Source organism: Lepisma saccharinum, chromosome 17 (assembly GCF_977018435.1).
Source record: "Lepisma saccharinum chromosome 17, izLepSacc3.1, whole genome shotgun sequence".
Classification (NCBI taxonomy): domain Eukaryota; kingdom Metazoa; phylum Arthropoda; class Insecta; order Zygentoma; family Lepismatidae; genus Lepisma; species Lepisma saccharinum.
In genome coordinates this window covers 1,329,749-1,354,745 of record NC_139245.1, presented here as the reverse complement: position 1 = coordinate 1,354,745, position 24,997 = coordinate 1,329,749, and the positions used below count along the sequence as shown (strand labels likewise).

At 41.2% G+C, this 24,997-nt stretch overlaps 1 protein-coding gene across 1 annotated transcript in view; it reads right to left on the bottom strand.

The window, feature by feature from the left end:
* The window catches only part of Mcr (macroglobulin complement-related), a 548,186-nt gene that overhangs the window by 188,979 nt on the left and 334,210 nt on the right, over positions 1-24,997 (bottom strand). Inside the window, exon 4 of the mRNA XM_083138784.1 lies at positions 10,110-10,338. Coding sequence (XP_082994910.1) covers positions 10,110-10,321 — 212 coding nt within the window. The 5' untranslated portion in view covers positions 10,322-10,338. The remainder of the gene's footprint in view (positions 1-10,109; positions 10,339-24,997) is intronic.

Genomic DNA, 24,997 nt, shown 5'->3' with positions numbered 1-24,997 from the left:
TATGTTACCACAAAAACGACAATGATAAAGCATTCGTTTTCGATTCTTTCGGAGGTGTTCCACCTACAAATTTAATTCATTATCTGAAAACGAACAAAACCTCTATATACTACAACGACGAACGCATTCAAAATTTCGGAGACGTGAACTGCGGTCATCTCTGCCTCTCCGTGCTCGCGTTTCTCTCTAAAATAAATAACCCTACGATCGAGGATTTCCAGAAAGCATTGTGGAACCTCAAACAGCATCACTAGGATGGGCGTGTTCCATCTCACGAGCGAATCTTCCATCTTGAAACTCACGCTGCACGACGACATCGTCTATCCTAAATCCGTGGCTCTGCGTGCATTCTACAGCATGTACCTCATACCTAATGTTACGCAGCACAACAACAAAATTAGCGTCGGAAGCGAACACATCGTCGTCACGCCAGGACAATACAATCTTTCCACTTTGCAAGCTCAATTACCCAAAGGCACATACCTTTCTCAAAATTCGGTCACGCACAGAGTGGAAATCCTATCCGCGACGGAGACCGTGGACCTGGGCACCATGGGAGAACTTTTAGGTTTCGAGAACAACCACCCAAAACTCGAAGCTGGCATCAAGCACGTGGCAACCAACATTCCTAAATTCTTGGCCATAGAGACTCTGAACGTACACTGCAACGTGGCCGAAGGCATGATCACGAAATCTTCGGACGGATTATTAGGAAGTCACAAGCAGACGGGAATCATAGCCACTTTCAAACCAAGTTCCGAGTTCATGGAACCGATCATCTACACGCCCTCTTCGCCGATCTATTTTCCAGTATGTCGCAACCGCATAGACGACATAGAGTTGGTGGTGACGAACGAGAAAGGAGACGTGGTGGATTTCGCAGGTGCCACTACGACGGCCATCGTGGAGATCAACGTATAATAAATAACCATACATGTAAAATGGAGCAAATCGAAAGTTACGAATTGCAATCTTTCCCTCCCAACCGTCGCACGTTCGCCAATCTGAACGAAGCGAACAGGGAGATCGAATACGACGTGGACGTAGGCGACGGGTTCATTCATCCTCACAGAGCGGACCTCTACCTTCAATTCGACGTGGTGAAGAAGGAAAGCGGAGACGCGTTTCCCGCAGCAGCAAACTTGATACTCGTGGACAACTTCGTGCCTCACCTGTTCTCGCAGGTGGAGGTGAGGAAACACAACACCGTCATCGACAGAATAGATTATCCAGGCATCACGTCGACGGCAGTGGGAACATTGAAATTATCCAAAACGGACGCAGCGTACTACCAGGCCGGGGGATTCGAAGCCGGGACCAAAATATCGACGAAAAGTCACACGGTGCTCTTTCCCATGCGTCTGCTGCCTGGTTTCTTCTCGGACTACAAGGAGATCATGTGGAAGGGAGGACTGAGGATCACGTTTCGAAGAGCGGCCAACGACAACGACGCACTGATGCGATACGCTACTTTGGGTCCGGACGGCACCACGCCGATAGCCAACACTTTACCCGAAGCAGCGAAATGCGTCATCCGGAGCATGGAATTGAGAATGCCGGTGGTGGAATACGAAACGAACTACGCCCTCAAGTACAAAGCGGAGATCTTGAAAAGTCCGCAGGTGCCGATTCACTTTCACGGTTACCAGTGCGTGCAGAAGATGGCGTCGGGAAGTCACATGGAATTCGACGTGACGACACAGTTCAACAACATACAGTTCGACATGCCAGATTTCGTCGTAGTGCTTTTTCAGACCGGACGCGATAACGATCAGGAAAAAAATTCCAGCAAGTTCGACGACTGCAAGATCAAGAACGTTTATCTGAAGAACGGTAGGAACGAAGTGTTCCCGCGCGAGAATTACAACCTCGACATGACCAAAGACGATTACCTCAAACTTTACGAAGCTTACACGGCTTACAAACGCGTGACCGAAGGAAGCGTGGACGTGTACTACGCGCCCAGCGAATTCAAAGCACGGAGACCCATGACCGTCATCAACACATCTAAGAGGAAGCAAGTGGTGGTCAACGATCGTACCAACATCAAGATTGTATGCGAGTTCCACGATGCCTTGCCTGCAGATACTCTGTGCAGTGTCATTCTTATTGCAGAGAAAACATTTGTGTATGACGTCAAGAATGAAAGAGTAACTGAACAGTTTTAAATAAATAAAAAAAAATAGCACACAATAAGAAATGTGGAATTTTATATATATAAGTACAAATTGCAATTAGCAGTTTCCAGAAGTTTAATTTTGCTGTGCCATGTATGCATGTAATCGAGGAAGTGGAAGTAAATTAAAATTGTTTTTTTTTTCGCATTGCCTATTACTTTTTGTTGCACTCTGGGCAGGCCTTACTAGTTTGGAGGCGATAGTGGCCCCACGGAAGTGTATGGACCCCACATTCAAGAATACACCTCTTGTCGTCGTGTGCATCCAGAGCAACTTTCCTGACAATATTAGTTGTAAGCACATGATCGACGCTTTGGATACGATGCTCTTTTTGTAGAATGGGCGATTTTGTTCTGAGGCACTCGAGGTAATCCTCAAACTTGAGGTGCTCCCGAACCACTTGCCTGCTTACACCCTTTGCCTTTTTTGTTACAGAACCCTCAGCCCGGATCGCATAGGCTTTGGCACGAAGTCCAGCAAACTCCACAATCACATCCCCGTCTTTCTCGTCCTTGAGTTTGCCGGGTATTTTTTTGTTCCGGGGCAGAATTCCATACCGGTTTAGCTGGGGATAGCCCGATGTGTCGAAGAGCTTGACAAGAGCTGGAACTTTGGCTATATCACCATACGCATCGGCCGTGCGAACATGGTACACCAAGCTGTCTGTGTCTGTGTAGAGGAGCGAGATATTGTGGTTGTAGTGTGCACGTAGTATGCCGTAATATGTCTCGAACATGCACAACTTGCTCAGATCCAAAACTGCAGCTCCCACATAGATGGGCTTGTTGAGTAGCACCTTGCCCCGGTTCATGTGAATCAGAGACATCTGTTCGTTGTAAATTGTTCGAGACCTGAACAGTGGGCTTGCAACAAGTCGACGACACTGTGTTTTCTTCGTCACCAACCTCACATCAACGCGATTTCGCACATTCTCCATGGTCTTCCCAAATACCGCATTGTTCATTAATTTGAAAAAATCGCGATCAAGTTCCGAAGTGGCAGCAGTGCGATGGTTGGTGTTCAGTTCGATGTACGGCTTCAACCATGGAGACTGCCTGAACAAGAGCACGCCGTAAACTGCTTTGACCGAGACCCCTTGCTGCATTAACCACTGGAGGTTCCGGTAGTGTAGCACATAACGCTTTTTGGGCTCCAAGTCCATGACGAGCTTCGGTTGATCCGAGCCAGGTGGACACTTGAGTTCCGGAGCAGGCGAAAGGTCACAGAATGTATCCTGCAGCTTCTCGGGGAAGTCGAGGTCCACCTCGGCAAAAAACCCAAACTCGTCGCACTCTTTTTCGATGTCGAAGTTGGAGGGGTCAGCCCACTCAAACTGTCCTGTTGGGAGTGGCTGCATCATGGAGTGCCCGTAAAGATTATTCACGTCAGTGTACATGATGTAGCTTGATGGTTGGGAGGGGTCGTAACCAGTGGCCATGTGGTGATTGTTGGCGTGTGCGAAGCGTTGCGACACTTGGACCATGCCGCCCCGGATAGCTCTCTCGATGAAAAGCATGATATCATTATCGGAGATAAGTGAAAGTTTAACTTTAGTCAGCAGGAGCATGGCCGACCATGCCAGTCCAGGAAGGCTGTAAAAATATACAGGGTCCAGGTTGTAAATGTTTATCGCAGTCGCCCGAAACGCCTGGAACACATCGGCAAGAAGCGTCACATCAAGCTTCAGGTATGCATCGTGGTAATCACCGAAAGTTCGGCAACCCAACTTGACCCACATAGACTGAGCATGCTTGTACTCCTCGTCGGTAATACCTGAACCTCTCAGCTGGCTGTAGAACTTATCCTGGGGAGGCAGCAACTCTTCTTCGAACTTGGAAGGGTCTGTGACGTATTCGTAGGGGTAGACCCCTTTACGTCTGATGAGTGCGACATCTAAGTTCGGGAAACTTGATGTGGTAATGGCTAGTTGGTCGTCTCTGAGCTTCCCAGCAAGAGCATCGAGGCTTGCCTGGAGGAACCTCAGAGAGTCGAGGAACCGAAGCTCGATGCTGCTGCTTGAGTTGGGGATCGGCACCCACTTGCTGATGCTAATATAACGCTCCTCGTTCTGTGCCAGGACATTGATTCTCGCACTGTCGTACCCTAGATGTGTGACCAAGTGATGGAAATCATATCCCGAGCCATTGTGAAAAAAGACCGGTATGAAGCGCGGGTCCCTGGCTCTCAAGTTACATCTGTTGCACCACGGGCCAATGTAGCTTCCGGTCCCATAATGGTCATGGTGGTGGACCTTTTTGTTATCGTCAGTGAAGACCGAGTTGCAAACAGGACAATTTAGAGCCATTTCGTGCTGATGCTTGTTTTTGGGAGACAGAGGCAGCATGGGCTTGGGGGCCAACAGCACCTTCCCTATCTTGATGGCTTCCTGTTGCATTCTCTCCAGGAAGTGTTTGGCCGGGTCGGGACCGCGATACACATAGGGCTCGGAGGCAATATGTTGGTCTCGCCACACCACAATATAGGAGTAACTCGAGGCCTCGTGGATTTGGAAAGGAATGGTAGAGGATGTTTCGGGGTTGGGCTCGCAGTTAGACAGAGGTTGAAGAAAGGCCTCGAAGTCTGCTACAATATAGGCAGGATGCTTCACCATAGCACTGTGCATGCGAAAGCACTCTACTGCACCAGGTTTGGGCAGGATAATTCGTGCAGGCTTGTTGGTACTACAATAGAACATGTGGCGAGCTAGCTTCTCAGCAGCAATGTTGGGTCCTCTGATGCGCCGGTAATCCTGCTGTTCTCGATTATGAAATATAGCCAAGCACCTGCGACACACCTCGACGTGGCGACTATCACTGCTCCGTTGGCTCGAAACAAGCCGAGAGGGGGAACGGATAAGGGTGTAATGGTGATGGGTTTCGTCCTTGATGAGCAGGAGGTTGATTTCTCGTACCTCGTTGTTGTTGCTCACGTTGCTCACCCGGATGGGGTGGACCTCATTTTCGTTCTCGGTGAGACCGTAAACATTGATGGCTAATTGCAGGCCCAACAAGTCACGAGCACTAACCTCAAACTTGCGAATATGCGAGACTTCTACAGGGTAGGCAATCCCGGCCATTGCAACCTCCAGTTCCGACTCATACTGCGTGTAGTGGTTAACACGGCGTGGACTGTTTTTCCAGTGAACAGGGTGCAATGCTGCCAGCACCGACCAGAGGAAGCATTTGGTGTCTTTGTTCTGAATATTGAGAACAGCTTTCCTTGCTTCAACCTCGGGTGGCAGGGCAATATAGCTAGACCCTGCCAGTGGTAGGAACTTGCTAAGTGTCAGACAAAGTTCGTGGGGGTCGCCACACAGCGAACCGCCCGAGCCTTTAGCCTGATGCTCCTCGTGCTTTGCCACAAACTCCTCGACAAACTTGTTGTAGATGCTGTCGAGGTCAGTGATATCTGCCTGATGCAGTGTTTTTGCTTTTGTGGCATGGAAGAATTTATATATTTCATCAGACGGTTTCTTATACTTGCAGCATAGCACAGCATAGAATTTAGTGGAGTATGTAGCCAATGCATCGTTGAGGATGGATATTATCTTAGCTCGCTCGCTCTCCAGAAAACTACGCACATCGCATGAGCTGTCTGATGTTATGTTAAAGTCTTCTAATAAATGCTCAAACGCAAATCGGTCTGCTTTCTTCGCCAGCTTGACGCGTTTGGCAGGTGGCGATGCATCGAGGGAGGTTACTTCTACCTTTCGCTTGGAAGGTTGCGGTAGAGATGTTCCAGTGCTCTTGCAAGTAGGCTGGTGTCGCTTGAAGTTGTCAATAGAAATATTTTTTCCACACTTAGAGCACAGTTTGGTTGCACATATTCGCTTTCCCGGCACACAAGTACGACAGTGCCTTTGAAAATGTTGACTTGACACACCAATTTGGCACGTAGGGCAATTTTTTACAGAACGCATAATGCAGAGATTTTTTGGGGGTATGTTATTTAATACCTAATGCTGTGCAATGCAAAATATAATTGCTCACTTTTTTTTTAACTATTTTCTATGACCTTACCCGGGTTTTTTTTTTTTTCGCCAAATTATATGCTTCTAGTCTCCTATACAATACAATATACGTACAATATTGTCAACAGTATTATATTTGAGCAGGTCGTTTGTCACCTAAACACTACAGCTCACAGGTTGGGAAAATCTGACGTGAAAGCAGATAATACGCTTATGCCTTATTTATATATAATTTTCACGGGGCGTTCAATATTGTCAACAGTATTATATTTGAGCAGGTCGCTTGTCACCTAAACACTACAGCTCACAGGTTGGGAAAATCTGACATGAAAGCAGATAATACGCTTATGCCTTATTTATATATAATTTTCACGGGGCGTACAATATTGTCAACAGTATTATATTTGAGCGGGTCGCTTGTCACCTAAACACTACAGCTCACAGGTTGGGAAAATCTGACATGAAAGCAGATAATACGCTTATGCCTTATTTATATATAATTTTCACGGGGCGTTCAATATTGTCAACAGTATTATATTTGAGCAGGTCGCTTGTCACCTAAACACTACAGCTCACAGGTTGGGAAAATCTGACATGAAAGCAGATAATACGCTTATGCCTTATTTATATATAATTTTCACGGGGCGTTCAATATTGTCAACAGTATTATATTTGAGCGGGTCGCTTGTCACCTAAACACTACAGCTCACAGGTTGGGAAAATCTGACGTGAAAGCAGATAATACGCTTATGCCTTATTTATATATAATTTTCACGGGGCGTTCAATATTGTCAACAGTATTATATTTGAGCGGGTCGTTTGTCACCTAAACACTACAGCTCACAGGTTGGGAAAATCTGACATGAAAGCAGATAATACGCTTATGCCTTATTTATATATAATTTTCACGGGGCGTTCAATATTGTTAAGAGCGTTAGTTTTTGTAGAGCTCTCTTTTTCCATCTTTCCTCTATACAGTGAAGCTGTAGAAGACACAATTAGCTAACCTAGCATACAACATACCTTCCTAATTAATATGGATATTGTCACACATTCCTCTTATTTTATACTGTTGTAAATGGAAAAGATTATGTACGGTAAATGTTTTGTACATTATAGGAAAAAAATGCAAAATATCCCCCAATTTTAATTCGATCCATCTCTGAATCGAATTTTTACATATTCTCACGCCGGCACATATGCTGTTCTATTTGCTTCTTTTACTTGCCTTGCTTAATTAACTCTCGCTAATTAGCATTTTTTTGGAAGAAGTCAACTAGAACAACATATGGCGGTATGAGAAATATGCAAATCAAAGAACATTTTAGCAATATATGGGCCCTAGCAATTAGCTTCGTCGACTAAGAGTACTCTTTCAAACATCTTCAGCTAGATCGTATTACTACGCGAGGACGTTTAAAATTTTTGGGTGTTGAAAAAGTTTGACCCTACTTTTTTATTTCTATTGTTTGCTAATAGATGGCGCTAATAGTACCCCCTCCCCTCCCCTCTCCCCTCTTCTCCTCTGCTGTATGACAAATAGCACAAACATAAAAATCAAGATTTTGGAGAGCAAAACATAAAATTTGCATGCATCTGATGTCGAACCAAGAACTTTTATCTTTCGGGGAGTCAACATTATTTTTTTACTCAGTCGTCATATAACATGAACACACGCAAAGATTCACATGTGCTTTTTATTATTTTGTGTTCGGTAAGTACAAGTATATTCTTACATAAATTATTGTTTAATTTAATAAATTGTAAACTCGGAGCCTGCTATACTAACACTCCTTCTGTCTATTGAAAGCGAATGTTGCGTGCATGCGGAAATAACACAGAAAAAAAAGCGGATGGAAGCAATTTAAAATCAGTGGAGCAAGGTCAGTATTACGAGAGCGTAAAAACACGTGCTTTCATTCAACTTCGAAAAATAAGAATGAATATGTGCATACAGAACACATATGCTTTCTTTTCACAGTTGTAAAATCATATAAATTTTACATGAAGTAAGTTGCGGGAAGGCTCTCTCTTTTATGTCTGTGTATATGTTGTACAATTAGGTACAAGTATTGTACAATTAGGTACAAATTGTTGTACAATTATTCCTAGGCCCCCAACAGTATTGCCAGACATAAAAAATACATGGACCCCTCAGACCCTTTGATGAAAATTTACAGTGAAAAACCCAGTAGGTTAACAACACTGTCAAAAAATCTACGGTAGTGTTGTCAGATGTAAACAGGGGGGGCAATAAACCCCCCCTCATAAAAGGCTACAGTAAAAACCCACAGTGTCGCCAACTCTGTGCCCCTCAAAATATACATCATAAAAGGCTACGACGAGCCTCAAATAATGATTCGAGCCTCAGTGAAAAAACCCAGTAGGTTAACAACACTGTCAAACTACGGTAGTGTTGCCAGATGTAAACAAAAAGCAATAGACCCCCCTCATAAAAGGCTACAGTAAAAACCCACAGTGTCGCCAACACTAGGCCCCCCAACAGTATTGCCAGACATAAAAAAATACATAGGCCCCTCAGGTCCTTTGATGAAAATTTACAGTGAAAAAAAACCCAGTAGGTTAACAACACTGTCAAAAAATCTACGGTAGTGTTGCCAGATGTAAACAGAGGGCAATAAACCCCCCCCCTCATAAAAGGCTACAGTGCCCCCCACAGTCTTGCCAACTCTGCTCTCAAAATATACATCATAAAAGGCTACGACGAGCGCCACAACCTTGGTGTTTTTTTCGGGTAAGGAGTTGGCAACACTGCGCCTTACGAGACAAATCCATTAAGGCGATCGAGCTCCAAATGATGGTTCGAGCTCCAAATGATGACTTGGTACCGGGCCACTAGGTCTACTGATACTGACAAACCGCTTTTATTTTTCAACAAAATCTCCACCAACATTGATACACTTATCCCATCGCTTTACCAGTCCCCCAAAAGATGCTGTATAAAAGCCTTTGGGTCTGCTGCCCCAGCCACAGTCGCCACCTCGCGCTCAACATCTTCATCAGCGAAACGTTTGCTACAATCAAGCGCACACTTTTCGGATATTCAAACTATTATGCTGTAATCTAAACCACGAGAACACCCTATTGCAGTTGCTATGCTGTCTATCGACACTGACCTGTCAGCTCGAATCATCTCAACGCATACTCCTCGAGCACGATCGCCATTTTTAAACTAAGCTGCCAATGTCTGCGTCTGCTATCTAGCGACTGCAAACTGAATATCGTCAAGGTAGATTGTGCTGCCACCTAATGGTACATTTAGAAACTACTCGCTACTATTTTCAGCCATCCCACACCAGTCTGTGACCTATTTATTGACTTCCCCTCGTATTTTACGTACATTAACGTTTCATGTTCTTCCCATTAAAGGAAGATAATTTGTCATCTTAACCTTTTTAGACAAATCTTTATTTCTTTGTGTTGCAGTTAATTCCCAGTTTCTCCTTTCCCGCGTTTTGCTTTTCGCGGGTACTTTTGCGTTATTCTTTCATTAATCTGTACAGTAGGCGAATTGATATTCTCTTTCGATTACTTACTGTCATTTTCCTTACCTTCTTTGCTCTAAGACTGTAAAACGTATCTGCTTTCGGAAAATATACCCCTTCCATTTTCAATTTCGCTCCAATATTGCTTCTATCCTTTTCGAAGTTATCGTCTTTATATTTTCTTTCGGACGTTCAATTTATCAACAGTTTCTTACGTACATGAAGTTTTTGTATTATAATTTCATCTTCAGAACACTATTATCGTTAATCTGATTTTTCATCTAGCTCGTGCTTTGAATTGATAAACTACCCTGAAAAAATAAAACAATCAAAAAAGCAACTTCCGGGCTTTGATTAATTTGTAGCCAATGAACCGCGACTTCCGCCAAAACACGACAGTTCTCCGCATAAGAAAATATCAATTCCTTTAAGATAAGAAAAAGGAGAAAAACTTACGCTTCGTTGATGATGACGTTGTTGTCCCTGAATGGCAACCGGGGGTCGTAGCGGCTGGAGTATCTGGTATCGAGCTCGTTGGGAGTGGCTCCAGTCTCCAGGTCCTGGCTGAGCCCTTGGGGCTTGGGTGTCCGTTGGGCTGCTGAGAGCGACCCATGGAGCAGGACCACTGATAAAACGAAGGCGAAGCTCCAGCCTTTTGTGGTCTCCATCTCGAATCTTCGGTCAACTGGAAAGAAATGGAAAAATAGTTATGAGAAATGGAAACTTACAAAAAAAACAAAAAAAGATCGTTTAGCAAATCATTTTCATTCAGAAAATCCCAACAAACTTACCCAAAATGAAAAAAAAAAGTCAAGTACCATCAAAGTTTGAGGAAAAAAGGCAAATTAAAAATATAGGGCAGCAGGATCTTGTCACTGAAATATCATCATTCATCTTCATCGTCGAGTTAGCCAAAAAAACGTACACAAACGACGCTGCATTAAATTGCAACTTTATTTATTTTAATCGCTTTTCTAGGCACCTAGGTTAATTGTGACGATGAAGAAACATTGATGGTATAGACGAAAAGGATAATTCAAAAACTAATTTCTATTATAGATGTTTAACAGATTCGCATTTCTATGTCCAATAAACCAATTCATCATGTTATGTTGCATCATACAGAAAGGGAACTATTTCTATGGAGTGACGTGGTTTTGTGTGCATTAACTTACTTCTTACAGTGGATGAGTACTAGTCCTTTTGTTGACTGGAATTCAATAACACTTTCCGTTACACTGGCTTTCAATAACAAGAGCATATTACTAATCCCCTAATCTCAATAATGTAGACTAGGTGCCTTCACTTCGCGATATCTATCAGTTTCCTCATTATAGCCCGTGATATCAACCCAGTGCGCTCATGTTACTCAGGGATTAGCATTGCAGGGAAAAGATAAGCCGTCGGACGTCGAAGCGTGCTGCAGCCACCGGGAGATCCCGACGGCAGATTGAGGTGTCGCTCCCGACAGCTCCCCCCATTCATTCTCGGAGTGACACGTGCTACGGAGGGGGAGCCCCATTGTCCCCGCTCGGAGGGGAGCCTTCCCTGGCCCCCGCAATAAATTCTTTCCGCTGGCGTCGCGCTCTCATTTACAATCGGGGCGGTGCTACGGGGAAGAAACGGGAACCGCCGAGCCTTTGTTCCGTCTTCGTCCTCCGCTTCGCACTTCGCTACCGTGCACGAGTTCGACAGTGTTGTCACATCATGTACCCTACTATCCACCGTTTCACAATTTGGATGATGACTCTTTAGCATCATTATTCTGAATTCAAGTAGATCGCTCCCATTCTAAGAAAGATTTAAAGATGTTGAGAACTCTCTAAGAATAAGGATAGACCGAATATTGCTCAAATGTAAATATAGGGAAAGATGCTACGATTAAGGAAAGTGAATGCAAGACACATTTCGAAATATGGACCTACAAAAATATTTATGCCTGTTTTCAGAAACTCTTCTATTCCTATATATTTGCTTTATTGTACGTCGCTTTTCCGCCTTTTTGGGCTCACTGTGACGAAGTGGATGAATGATGAATGGGCCATATTAAATTGGTGAAGGACACAAAGAAGTGCCCAGGGCAAAGCTTGAACCAGGAGCTCTCTATGGTGGAATCTACCACCCAATCTGCTAGGCCACAAACAATTTTATAATATTCAGGAGAACCTTTGCTTGAAGAACCTTTTTTACACAAAAGATCGAAGACTATCGTGAGAAGATAGATCAGTTCCGCATAGACTACAACACCTTCTACAATTAATTAAATGTTCGTTCATGCTTCGAACTCCCCAAACAAACTTTGAAACAACTGATAAGTTAATAATATTGGTTTCTACTGTTGTTGTATTATTATTCATGTGCATTTTATTACCTAATCTTGTATTTTCATTGTTGATATCATGATATAAAATGGATTTACTTTGCATTCAGAAATTTTCAAATAAACTATCTTAACCATTGACATTATTATTATTATTATTATTATTATTACATTCATATGTATACTAATAATGGGAATTAAAATTTCTACTTGATGTGCTACTGATTGAGATCACATTGGCAATTTTTAAAACGTTTACAGTACAATGATTTTCTAAACTTTATAGTCAGTAATTATAATGATTGTTTACCGATCCTAAAGATTAATTTTACTTTAATGTATTCATCAGGTATATTTTAATGTACTTTTTAATGTATTTAGTATTTCTCATTTCCATTTAAATTTTTATCATTAAATCTTGTATCATAAATTTGTAACTTATATATCTATACATGTATATGCACTGCTGTACTAAGGCTCGTCAGCTGTTTTTCAGCAGGATAATATCAGCAAAAATAAATATAGTTTATACACATTAGTTTGCAGTAATATACTATGGGAACGTAATCAAAGGAACACACACAAGTAAATGCATCAGTCGAAACAAAAATGCATAATCATAAATTCTGTATCTCAGACCAAATGATATAATTGCATTACCCGAGAAAGATACATCAAAAACGCATAAATAGATGGACTTTGGTGTTAACGTTACAAATGGTTTGCGAAAATGCATCAAATTGTAAACCAGATTCTTGAAAGAGTCCAAAAAACACACTTTAGTGCATCGAATGGATTTGAATCACTATGTGCAATATGGGACTTTCAACTTTCGTTCAATTGTCCAAAAAGTGCATATGCACGCTGAAGGGTAACGAGGAAAAAAGGCCCAACACTAGAGATTTAGACACTTATATGGAAACACTGAGACGCGTCTCCTTTCCCCAAATCAGCCCTCCTGTCCAACATTTTAACAGCTGTTCTTTTCCATCTCACTTTGCGGCGGAGTCTGTTCCGGGGTTTCGCCTGCAGAACTTCCGTCTTGGTGAGAGATCTCATTTTAAGATTTATGGCTGCAATGGCCGCTGCCCGACGACTGATAATGGTCAACCGGTCCTTTATGTGGAGGATTCGGTCGTTACTCGCTTCCAATCCGCAAAAGACACGCGGAGGCCGGCGACACATGTCGGGGCAATCGGACAAAGAGCGTTGGAACCAACGCGGCCGAAGTGACGATGGTGGACGCGTGAAATATTGGCCCAATGGCGCCTCCTGTACGCCTTTTAAGGAGGGACAACAAACTGAATCAAGGAGATGGAAAGAAAGGTTTGTGAAAGTTCATTTCTCCTCGCCATTAACAAATTGGAACTGCGTCTGCAACGGAGCAGTGGCGGATCCAGAAGCTAGAGTTGGTAGGGGGAATTTCACCCCGCAGATAAACATCTTAAGAGCGAAAATTAGTTTAGGTCATATTTTTTGTAGATCTTTAAGGCCATCAACTTCCGAGCCATGGAGAAAAATAAAATAATCCGTACTTTTCATCAAATCTACAAGTATAATTTATTACCAGCTGCTCGTATACCTGTGTGTAAGCAAGCAACGTTGAAAAGAAAAATGACTCCAGACTTCTTTGCTGTTTGCACCAATCTGCAATTGCTTACGTCACAACTTGAAGAACAAACTCCACATCAAATTTAGTCCAGAATTTGATCTGTGAAACCTAAATGAAAGCGAGTAAGAGTGTCGGAAAACATATTTTCAGTGCTTTTCCATGACTTTTTTAAAAAATCCAATCGTCATTTTTAAAGAGTTACAATCATATTTATGGATTTCATTTCCTTTTCCACCTGCATATATGGAGACCGAATCGCGAACGTGACCTGGTTTATGAAACCAGAAAACATTTGAATGAAGTTGTTTATGTAGCGGGAAAAGTTTCGTATGCAAACAGAAGCGTTTGTTTTCGCGGGCGAGTAAATCCTCTGAACCCCACGCTCTGAAAGTAAATCTTTCTCTTCAAGCGCTTTTCACAAGTCATTTTGTGACCAGACTAGAAGTATAAAATAGCGTGATTAACATGTGGAGTATAAATTTGAATAATGTGCGGAGAATCTGTACACGCTTTGTAAGGAAGATGTATTGAGACTGAAGACACACGCCTTGACTGTCTTGAGGAGACTGCAGAAAATAAGTCGACCAATTACATACACGAGAAGTGTATGCTCGTACCAGTGTACAGCCTCAATCGTACATGGTACGTCGAGTTACACACATATATTGTGAGTGCACGGTGTTTACAATCAATAAAACGAAAATATTTTTTTTATGCGTGTACTGTATACGTTACAAACTATATATTTAAGCAGTGCCATTCATTTGTACCTAAATTTTTTTGTACGAAACGTTATTCCTCTCCGTTCAATAGTTATCGGCTTTTAAAAATGTGAAGTGATACGTTGTTTAAATTTCATGCGATCGGCATTACATCTGCACTCGTGACCTAGAGCTCGCTTCTGATTGGTTATGCTGCGGAAATAGGACCGATTCTATTCTTGAGAAATGCCATGAGGCTTTTCACTTTAAACGATGGTACTTATTTTGGTCATGGCATAAAAGTCAAGGAAAAAGCTTCCGTCTAAAGCAGGCCCTAGTACTTAAGAACTAGTAAAAGCACCGAAATTCCATTTTTACGAACGTAGGTCTATGAAAGTCCGTAAACAATCACGGCCCAAGATTATCTGGAAATTTCGGGACGCCAACTGCCAAACGCATTCTCCCCAGCGCGGAAACGAGATACGCTAAATGCCAAAGCAATAATGCGACGTTCCCGTCCCGTAAACGGGGATCTGACTTTTCGGAAATTCGAAGAGCGACAGAATTAACAAACATGGCTCCCCCCGGAGGACTTCATCCGGGCCGTCACTTGAGATTCCCGGAACGCGTCTCCCGGATAATTCCGCAGGCGATGACGTTCAGGGTACAAAGAGGGGGGAAACAAGGCGACCAAACGCACTTTGGGGCCCGCCATTTCCCCACCCGCCTCTTCGAGTTATTACAGACGCCACTTGAAACGCAGTGGGTGTCGCTATCTTAGGCAATTCGAACAGTTTGGCGACATGGTTTGCAGAAGGGAGGAAATTGAAACCAAAATACTCGATCCACGGTTGTATCAGGTGGGTGAATTAATCTGTAGCACATTTAAGAGCCTTAACCTTCATGCAAATCAATAGCTACAAGCAGTGTTCGAGACTTCCTGACGCAAATTACGACTGTAATTTTTAATTTAGCCCCTATGTCAATGTATTAAGTCGCCACTTTTTTCGAACATACAGTCCTTAATCTCATAAACACGATGGAAAATAGACTCTATTTTTAATTTATTTTGTGCGGAGTAGTTATCACATCGCGGTACAGTGGGATCCATGTGTATTACCGTGCAAATTGTCCATCACCATGTTCGTGCACTTTATTTGACCCCAATAAGAACTTCAAAGAATTAAGTTAAAATTCAAAACAAGCTGTTGACAACTTCTGCACGAGCATACATAAAAATTCATGGTTTTAAACACATAGGATATAAAAAAAAATTAATGAAAAAAGTCATGGGACAATTTGCACGGTAATACTCATGGATCCCACTGTAGGACGCCAGGGGTCCCGGGTTCGAATCCCGGTCTGGGCATGGATGTTTGCGAGTATTCATTCATCATATCATCACACATTCCAACCTTCGCAAATTAGCCAAAAGTGGCACAAAAGCGAAGTAAAATAAAGCAAATGTCATTTTCAGTTAAAAACGGCTTATTTTTAAGTTCAGAGAATATTTTGCAATAATGTACTTACAGTACTTGCTATCTATTCCAAAACTCAGTGTAGGATGACTGTAAGTGTTGTAAACTCACTGTAAAGGAAAATAGGTAAACTCACGATGTGGTGATAAATGATTCTTAAGAGGATTTCTGGCCTAAGCTATCTAAATTAAAACTTATTTGATAAAAATGTTTGAATTATACACACTCTGCTTGGTGATTGACATATTCACAGTGATGTGCGTCTACGCGTAAACAACGATAGTCTACATTCTACACGTAGACTATGTTATACATGTAGATTACGTAATGTATGTAAAGAACATGGCGAAAGGTGATCAAAGAGCGCCGTGGAATTAAAAGAAAATTATACTGCGTATCAGGTGCTGATGTGTGTGGAGAACTTTTCATACTCTTTCTTTCAAATTCGAATAATTTATCATCTAGGAAGAAACCTAATATAGGAAATATTCTAGTGCTTTATGGGAAAAAGACCACTCTTGCCTCACGACTGCCATCTGTTGTTTTTTGCATACTATTTATCTTCTTCCATAGTTGATAATAGAAGAGAAGAGAAATTTTGTTGTAAATAGGGTTCTTTTCATTTCGTTAGGAACCAATATAGTTGAAAATGTCACTTTCATTTCATGAAACCTTTGAAAATTAATTTTAATGCACTTTAGATTGTCTACGTAGTCTATGTAAACTACAACCCAATGTAATCTACGCGTATATTACGTGTAGACAACGCATGTAGACGTAAACTTATAGTCTACGGCACATCGCTGCATATTCATAGAATTGATTCAATGTTATTTAGTGTGTGAAAGTACAATATGAAATTATAAATTTTTGACAAACTTGTGTAGGTAGAAAAAAAGTTCCATTTGTGAATCTGGTGTACACCGAAGATAGGTATTTTGGCCAAATAAGGTAGAGAAATATTACTGTCGTCATTTTACAATGTGAGAAGCATAACTTACAATACGTGTTATAATATTGTATGAGATCTTTTCCTGTTCTTAGACAAGCATTTATGCAAATACAGATTTGATTATCATATTAAGAAGAAAGCCCTTTGTGAAATAAAATGTAAGGTATTATGCTTCACACGGGTTCTGAAATAAATATAAGACATTGCTTGATTATGAATTGTTCATGTCCTGCAACTCATACCATGGATTTTTGAGTCATTGTGCTGCCAAACTTCTATCATAAGCTTTCAAACCGACGTTAAACTACTAAACTAACAATTACTTAAAAAAAGAAGTAGAGGACAAAAACAATACCTTATAGTGGGTACACTACGTGGAAACGAGGTTGATTTCTGGGCGCCTTAATTAATGAAGTTATCTGCGACATAGCTGATATTTAACTTTTCAACTTTAATCACAATTTTTATAGCACTGAAAGGCGTTACAGCAAAATACGATAAAAGTTTTGTTCGTTGACAGACTAAGAAGGAACCCAAAGTATGTAAAGTAACCTCCTCGGCAGGGGTAATGAAAAAAGATGCTTCCAAGAGCAAAAGTTCAAAACCAACGATTCCCCACAACAAAAAAGTTCCTCATCCTTAAAGCCTCGGCTACGAACAGCCTACAAGCCACGGCTTTGAATCAGAAGAAAGGAAGGAGGGAACACCCGGCTTTATCTCGAGCCTCTTTCATATTCAGCTCATTTCGTGAATTTTTATGATGCCTTCCCATTCCCCCGCCCTCCATGTATATCGGATTCCAATTTGACGCCGGCTGAAAAATGGCTGTTGGGTTTCTTGTCGCTGGCGGCGACTGCCTGCGCCGCCTTTGCGGAATCTTAAGCAGCCTAATCGCCCCTAAATGCCAATTGATGGTCGACCCAGGCTTTGCTACTTTATTCCTTGTTCCCGGAAACCATGACGATGACGTACAAGAACCAGAGGGCGACAGCAATTGGTTCGCGTGGCAGATATGCTGTTTTGCATGCATACACGAGAGTAGAAACAAACTGAGAAATGATGGCAAAAGAGAGACAAGTGCAGGAAGCGAGGACAAGTATGTGAGAAAAAAGGATAGAGGCGAATTCATCTATAGAATAAACGCACGGCAATGCAATTAGGCGGGTTGTAGAAGTTCGCGCTGTTGCCACGTCGGAGCACAACTCCGTTGGTTCCAAGGTTTAAGAGCATGAAAGAATGTACAGTTGGTCTTTATAATCAATGTGATACAAAGTGACAGTATTTGCTCGAAAGGTCAGGTATGACACAAAAGTTCCCCGGAGAGAGTTGGGTCTGACGCTCGAACTAGGCAACGCAGCCCGGTTGACGTTGCCACTCAGTGCGCGGGAACCAGCGACTTTTGTCCCGCTCTCGCTTTGCTTTTCCCAGATGTGGCACCAGCGCACTTCTGCCCAGCCGCCTATTTTCATGGCCGTGCGTTTGGATGCACGGATGTGTGTTGACGTTTCCTGTTTCGACATCCTTAAGTGACTGGAGAATACAGCACAATGGCACCCAAAATCTGGGGCGAAATGCGAGCTTCTGCCAGCCAAAGTAGGCACAGCCATTCACAATCCAACAGTGGAAAGAGGCAGACGTTTATCTACCACAAAAGAGTCACAGCCCGCAGAGCTCGCTACCAACCAAACGCAACGTTAACAATCGTTTTCTATAAGCCCGGTCACATTTTAGCTTATCTTTCTTGTCTTTTGTGGATTTCGGAGACCGCAAAACGAGAAGCTAGAGAGGAAGAGCAAGCAAATGCTTCTAAAACAGGGGGAGGAGGTTTAAGAATGATACATCTTGTCAATCGGTACGGTAAACAACAACAAAACCTCGCAAAACATTCAGCTTAGTTCGGCGCGTCTCCTTTGTTCGCCCTGACAAGGGAAAGACCTGCATGGTGAAGTCTCTTTCTCCCCCCGTTCGCTACATCGGGACGAACTTGAATAAACAGCACTATGCTGCTTGCATACAACAAGCAAGCCCTTCCGAAGCACGGCTAACCGCATGAATTAACGTCCTCATGAATGTTGAATCGCCCGCAGACCACCGTTTATTTCGTTTCCGAAGGGAAAAATGTATCTGCTTCCGGATCACGTCCAACAGGAACTGTTTTCATCGCCAAAGCTCGGGATGTCTGCTTTGCGGCTGCAGGAACAGGTTCCTGTAATGCGCAGAGATTGGTAGACTTATGGAAACGCCGAGACACACTTTATTTCGTGGAAAAGATTCGCCTATTCTTCACAATTCTCCAAGCACGAGGCGAACACGGAAACAAGGACGACGTGGAAAACAAACTATATTTGGAATGTCGTCACATTTCTTCCTTTTCATTATTTTTACGCCGGTTTTCTACTTCTCCGGCTTAATTTATCGTGACGATAAGGATCGTTCATCATCAGATGAAAAAGTTAGACGGGACCATTACATTCATATCTTATCCAGGATTCGAATCTAAGCAACATGTTGTTGCTGCGAATTGTGCTAAGCACTCCGCAACAGTTACATAGGGATCCGTCGAAGTTGTCGCTGAGATAGCGTCGAAGTTGTCGCTGAGATAGCGTCGAAGTTGTCCCTGAGATAGCGTCGAAGTTGTCCCTGAGATAGCGTCGACGTTGTCCCTGAGATAGCGTCGACGTTGTCCCTGAGATAGCGTCGACGTTGTCCCTGAGATAGCGTCGACGTTGTCCCTGAGATAGCGTCGACGTTGTCCCTGACATAGCGTCGACGTTGTCCCTGAGATAGCGTCGACGTTGTCCCTGAGATAGCGTCGACGTTGTCCCTGAGATAGCGTCGACGTTGTCCCTGAGATAGCGTCGACGTTGTCCCTGAGATAGCGTCGACGTTGTCGCTGAGATAGCGTCGAAGTTGTCCCTGAGATAGCGTCGAAGTTGTCCCTGAGATAGCGTCGACGTTGTCCCTGAGATAGCGTCGACGTTGTCCCTGAGATAGCGTCGACGTTGTCCCTGAGATAGCGTCGACGTTGTCCCTGAGATAGCGTCGACGTTGTCCCTGAGATAGCGTCGACGTTGTCCCTGAGATAGCGTCGACGTTGTCCCTGAGATAGCGTCGACGTTGTCCCTGAGATAGCGTCGACGTGGTCCCTGAGATAGCGTCGATGTTGTCCCTGAGATAGCGTCGATGTTGTCCCTGAGATAGCGTCGAAGTTGGCTTTGAAATAGTTTTGAAATTGGTATTTGAAATAAATGTCAAACATTTTTCGATGTTCTTACTGACAAAAGGCGAACCGCGAGGGGCAATTGTACCATTTCACTCTTCCTTTCCAGTTACTGTTACTGGAAACCAACAATGAATTTTGATCTCACCAATGAGCAATTTGCACTGTACAACGTAAAGCATTTCGAATTTTTCTTACTTTACGTCATTTTTCTGGCTAATTCCGACGATAAAGATGAACCATAATTACCTGAAATTGACAAAGGAGCACTCAGAAAGGAATATGCACGCCCCGGTTAAGATTCGAACCTGCAAGCTACAAAGAGAATGAGTCGATCACTAACGTCCGTAGACCGAGGAAGCAAAGTGAACACCGCACGCAATAAAAGAGAAACGTAGAGACACGAAACAGATACGTCGAGTCCTAACAAGGGAGAGCGAGAAGAGAGGTTCCGAACCCTCGAATGGAAAACGCTGAAGTCCAAAGGTTGATTTATGCAGCGCTTTCCCCGGTAAAGACCAATTTCGAATTCATTTCCGCTTCATTCTTCATCCGTCTATTACTTTATTTCCGATTTGGTAGACGGCATAAATCATTTTATTACCAACTGCTGGCTACCGTTTTATTATTCTAGGTGGGAGGGCATTGGGGTGGGGAAAGAAGAGAAAGATGGACAGATAGAGAGAGAGAGAGAGACAAATAGGGAGATAGATTGAGAGAAATAGGGAGAGACGTCCTCGGACAATTTTTTGAATTTGTGATTTATATCGCAGGCAGGTTGATAAAAAATGGAATGGTTCCATTTTTTTCTTTTCCTGCGAAAAAAAATGAGCGTCAACTCTCACCTTGTTGCAATAATGAGTTACTGAAAAAAGGCGGGATTTCATTACACAGGGAAATTAAAACATGCCTCGTCACCCGCAAGAACGCACTCAATTCTTCATCACATTTGCATTAATGCGTGGCTTCGGTTACACTTTGCGTTTTGCGTGAACTGCTTCGGGTGAAAATTATTTTTCAATTATACGCTTCTTTTTAAAAAAAACGTCCTCTGTTGTACCGTCTGCTGCGGGACATTTTTACATCATCACACACAAGGGCACTCTTGAGCATACATAACCTGCTAAAAAACTTATAAACAGGGTTGGAAAGTTTATAAATATCCATATTTTATTTTGAGACCTTTAAACTATATTAAACAGCTTCTGTTGTGTCAGAACCAGGAAACATTTGCTATGACAATATAAATAATACATTGTCATAACAACATTTCAAAAAGGTTAAGCTAAGTTCAAAGTTCTACATTTGTGCAATATTTATAATAAGTTAGTATAACAGTTATTTTTGACTGGCAATATGAAAAACAAATATCTTCAATCATATGTGTTCTTTCAGACAAGAAAGATATGATACATTCAAATTTATAAATAAATTTATTGAAATTGTGTACATTTGCATTGGCTTCAAGGTTTATATACAAAGGTCAACTCTTTAAAAATTGTTCAGTGTACATTGTGATGTCATACTTGGTATTTTGTATCAACATTCAAAAAATGGTAATTGTGATCAATAGATAAGTATATTGTCATATACATAGTAAAATAGCTATAACAGAGCAAATATGTACATTTACAACACAAACATTCAAGCTGTTAAGCACTTATGGACAAAACTATAAAACAAAAACAATTGAAGATTGCACATACTAAAAAATCTGGCTTGAACTAGTAGCTCTGATACTAGTTGTCTGTGACTTGGTGAGGGGCTGAAGATGGAACAAGGATAAGGACAAATATATCAATATGGGATGGTGATATATTTGTACAATAATTGTTGCTTTTAAAGCATTAAACTTGGCAATGTGATAATAACTTGGATGCTTAAGTTATATAGAAGCCTTTTATGACTTGAATGAACTTTGATCATGATATAATCTGATAAAGATTCGAAAGTTGTGGAATGACACTGATATGTATAATAGATGCCATGTTGAATTCGAAGCAGTGAATAAGTATCTGTTTTCATCTTCCTTAAGGGGCTGGCTTGTGAATGTTACAGTTCCTCAAATGAGTGCTTGGAGGAAGATCGCATAGAGTGACACTTATATGTTCTACGTTTGGAGGTGATTTGAGAAGATGATGAATTTCGAAAACTGAAGCTCAGAATTGTAGATACAAAGACTTGCTTTATCCTGGAAGGAGATAACAAAGATATATATATATATATATATATATTTTCTTATGTATAGCATTGATATTTTATAAATATTCTTGTAATCAAAGGCATAATTTGATGCTATTGTAATTTTTGTTGTTTCTAGTTTTTTTTTCATTTTTATCAATATAATAATTATAAAATTATCAGTATATGTAAATTTAAATTTCCTTTCCAATATAGCACCATAGCTACTACCTATTGTGCTGATACTGAGTTTGAATTAAACTGACAAAAATGGTTAAACTTAGATTATGAGGACTCAAATGGTACAATTATTGGATAGGAAAGTATAAGTTATTGAGTTGTGAATATTCTTGTTTCTGATATTAGTTTCAATACCTAACATTATGGAGAAGGAGATCACATTGGCTGACATTGTGATGATGCTCAAATCGCAGCAGGCAGAAATGAAAGAAGGTATCTCTGCAGTGCAAGGTGAAATGAAAGAAAGTATCTCTGCAGTGCAAAGTGAAATGAAAGAAGGTATCTGTGCTGTGCAGAGTCAGATGAAAGAAAGCATTGAAGCCAGTAAAGCTCAAAGTAAGGAACTTAGAGAAATTAAGGTAGATATTTCACAGTTCCGTAAGGAGTGCTTAGATAGAACAGAAAAGTTAGAAAAGAAAGTTCAATTACTGGATCAAAGGATGAATGATGAGCTAGTTTATCTTGCTGCGGATATGGATAAAAAATTAGACTATACAGTTAGTAATTTATCCAAACAGTTTACTTCTCAACTGGACCAATGTCTTGAGGTTTGTGCTCAGTGTAGTGTATCACTTGGTACATTAAGTAATGATCTAATTAAGTTACGAAGTGAAACCAAGTATGCTAATTCAACTGAACCACAGGTTGATGTCAAATCTATTGGCATACAACATGATGAGGTTGATAAAGAAGTTATGTCTAGCAGTGCAAGGCATATTATTATCACTCGCGTTCCAGAGAATGATGCAATTAGGAGTGATGTTGATAGTGATAAGTCAGTGGATATTAGTACAAGGCACAAGTATTATAGAGATGATGAATTGCATAAGTTGCATGATGTAAATAATAAAGGCAATATCAACTCTTCTTTGGAATTAGGTGTTAAGAATGCACTTCTACAAATAGAAACCAATATCATGAGTGTAGTTAATAATGCATTAACACCATTATCAACTCATGATATAATAGCAGTTAAAAATACAGCTAAAGCACAGAGTGAATTTACACCTCGAATGAGTTCTCACACTGTAAATCAGAGACAACATACAGTTGGGAATAAAGATGAAGTTTGTCATGGTTCACCAAAAAGTAGTCTTGTTAGACATAATATAGGAGTGAATACTGAATCTGAGATGTATAATAGTACAGATTCAGATCATGATAGAGTAAGTATGCTTAGTGGTCCATACCGAAATACAAGATTAGCATCTAAGCGTCGAAAATTGAGGAAGAACAAATCAGTTGCTAATAATAATGTTGATGACAAAATTTCATATGCACAACATGATGCTGGTCATATGACTAATGTTAGTCATTCAGTAGATGTTCCATTGACTAATTGTAATAAGAGTCAAATTAAAGTTCTCATTAAACCACAGGACTTGAGGCATTTCCCTCATTTTGATGGGATATCTTTAGAGTTTGCACCATCGGAATTCTTAGAAAAAGTAGAGGAAAACCTAGATATTTATGACATCAAAGAAAGTCAATTCTTGAAGTACATACCAAAACTTCTAACTGATTGTGCTAGAACTTGGTACTTAGAAGTAAAGAATCAGTTTACCACTTATTCTGAATTTAAAGAGGCTTTTTTGGCACATTATCAGAATGACCGCTGGAAATCAGTAAAGTTGACTCAAACTTTGAATTCTCCTTTTACAAAAGAGAGTAATGTAAGCCTGTTACAATATGCGAATAAGAACTACAAAATTTTGAAGTCTACTCAGCCTCATGCTGAAGAACCTCATTTGATAGCACAATTAGCCTCATTATTACCGCACAGGATTAGTGAACACATGGTGATTAATAACGTACGTACATTGCACCAAACGTTGCAAGTAATTGAAAATTTTCAATCTTTAAGAAATAATCCTGCACGGTTCAATGACATGAACAGAAATAATTATAATCCAAAGAATAAGGCTAGAGTAGCAAATGTTTCATGTGCTAATGATCAAAATAGAAATAAGGATAGGTATTCTAGTAAATCCTATAGAAATTCTAGGACTTTTAATAAAAATAATAACAAACAATCATCTTCTGATGTTGGTAATCGAGTTCAACAGCAGCGTGATAAACAATCATCTGATACAAGGGTGCATAACACAGTACAACAGGAAAACTGTTGATTGCTCATGATGTAGGAGGTACCATGGGCATAAATCAGGTACGAAATCCTCCATCCAGATATGCTGATAATAATAAGTCAAGCCAATATAAGGTTAATAAAAACAACAATAATAAGTCTAGTGTTAATATTCCTAGATTAGATGATGTACAATTGTTGGGAGACAGTATGTTAGTTAGGTTTGCTCAAAACATATTAGGATATAGATGGGAGAAAAATTCCTCTGGTGCTAGATGCATTGGCTTGTGTGTCTCAGGACAAACCATAGATGACCTGAGACAACGCATTGAAAATGCATCTGGACTTTCAGATAAGGTATTATTAATGATTGGCACTAATGACTTGATGCGGAAAAGGTCCATTGAGCAAATGAAGTCATCCTTTACACGACTAATGAGTCTGTTAAAAAACAAGTGTTTTAAAATTTTAATATTATGCTTACCACCTCTCCCAAGATACATGTCATCTTCTAATGAACCTATTTGGCAGACCTGGAACAGTTTTAATTTATA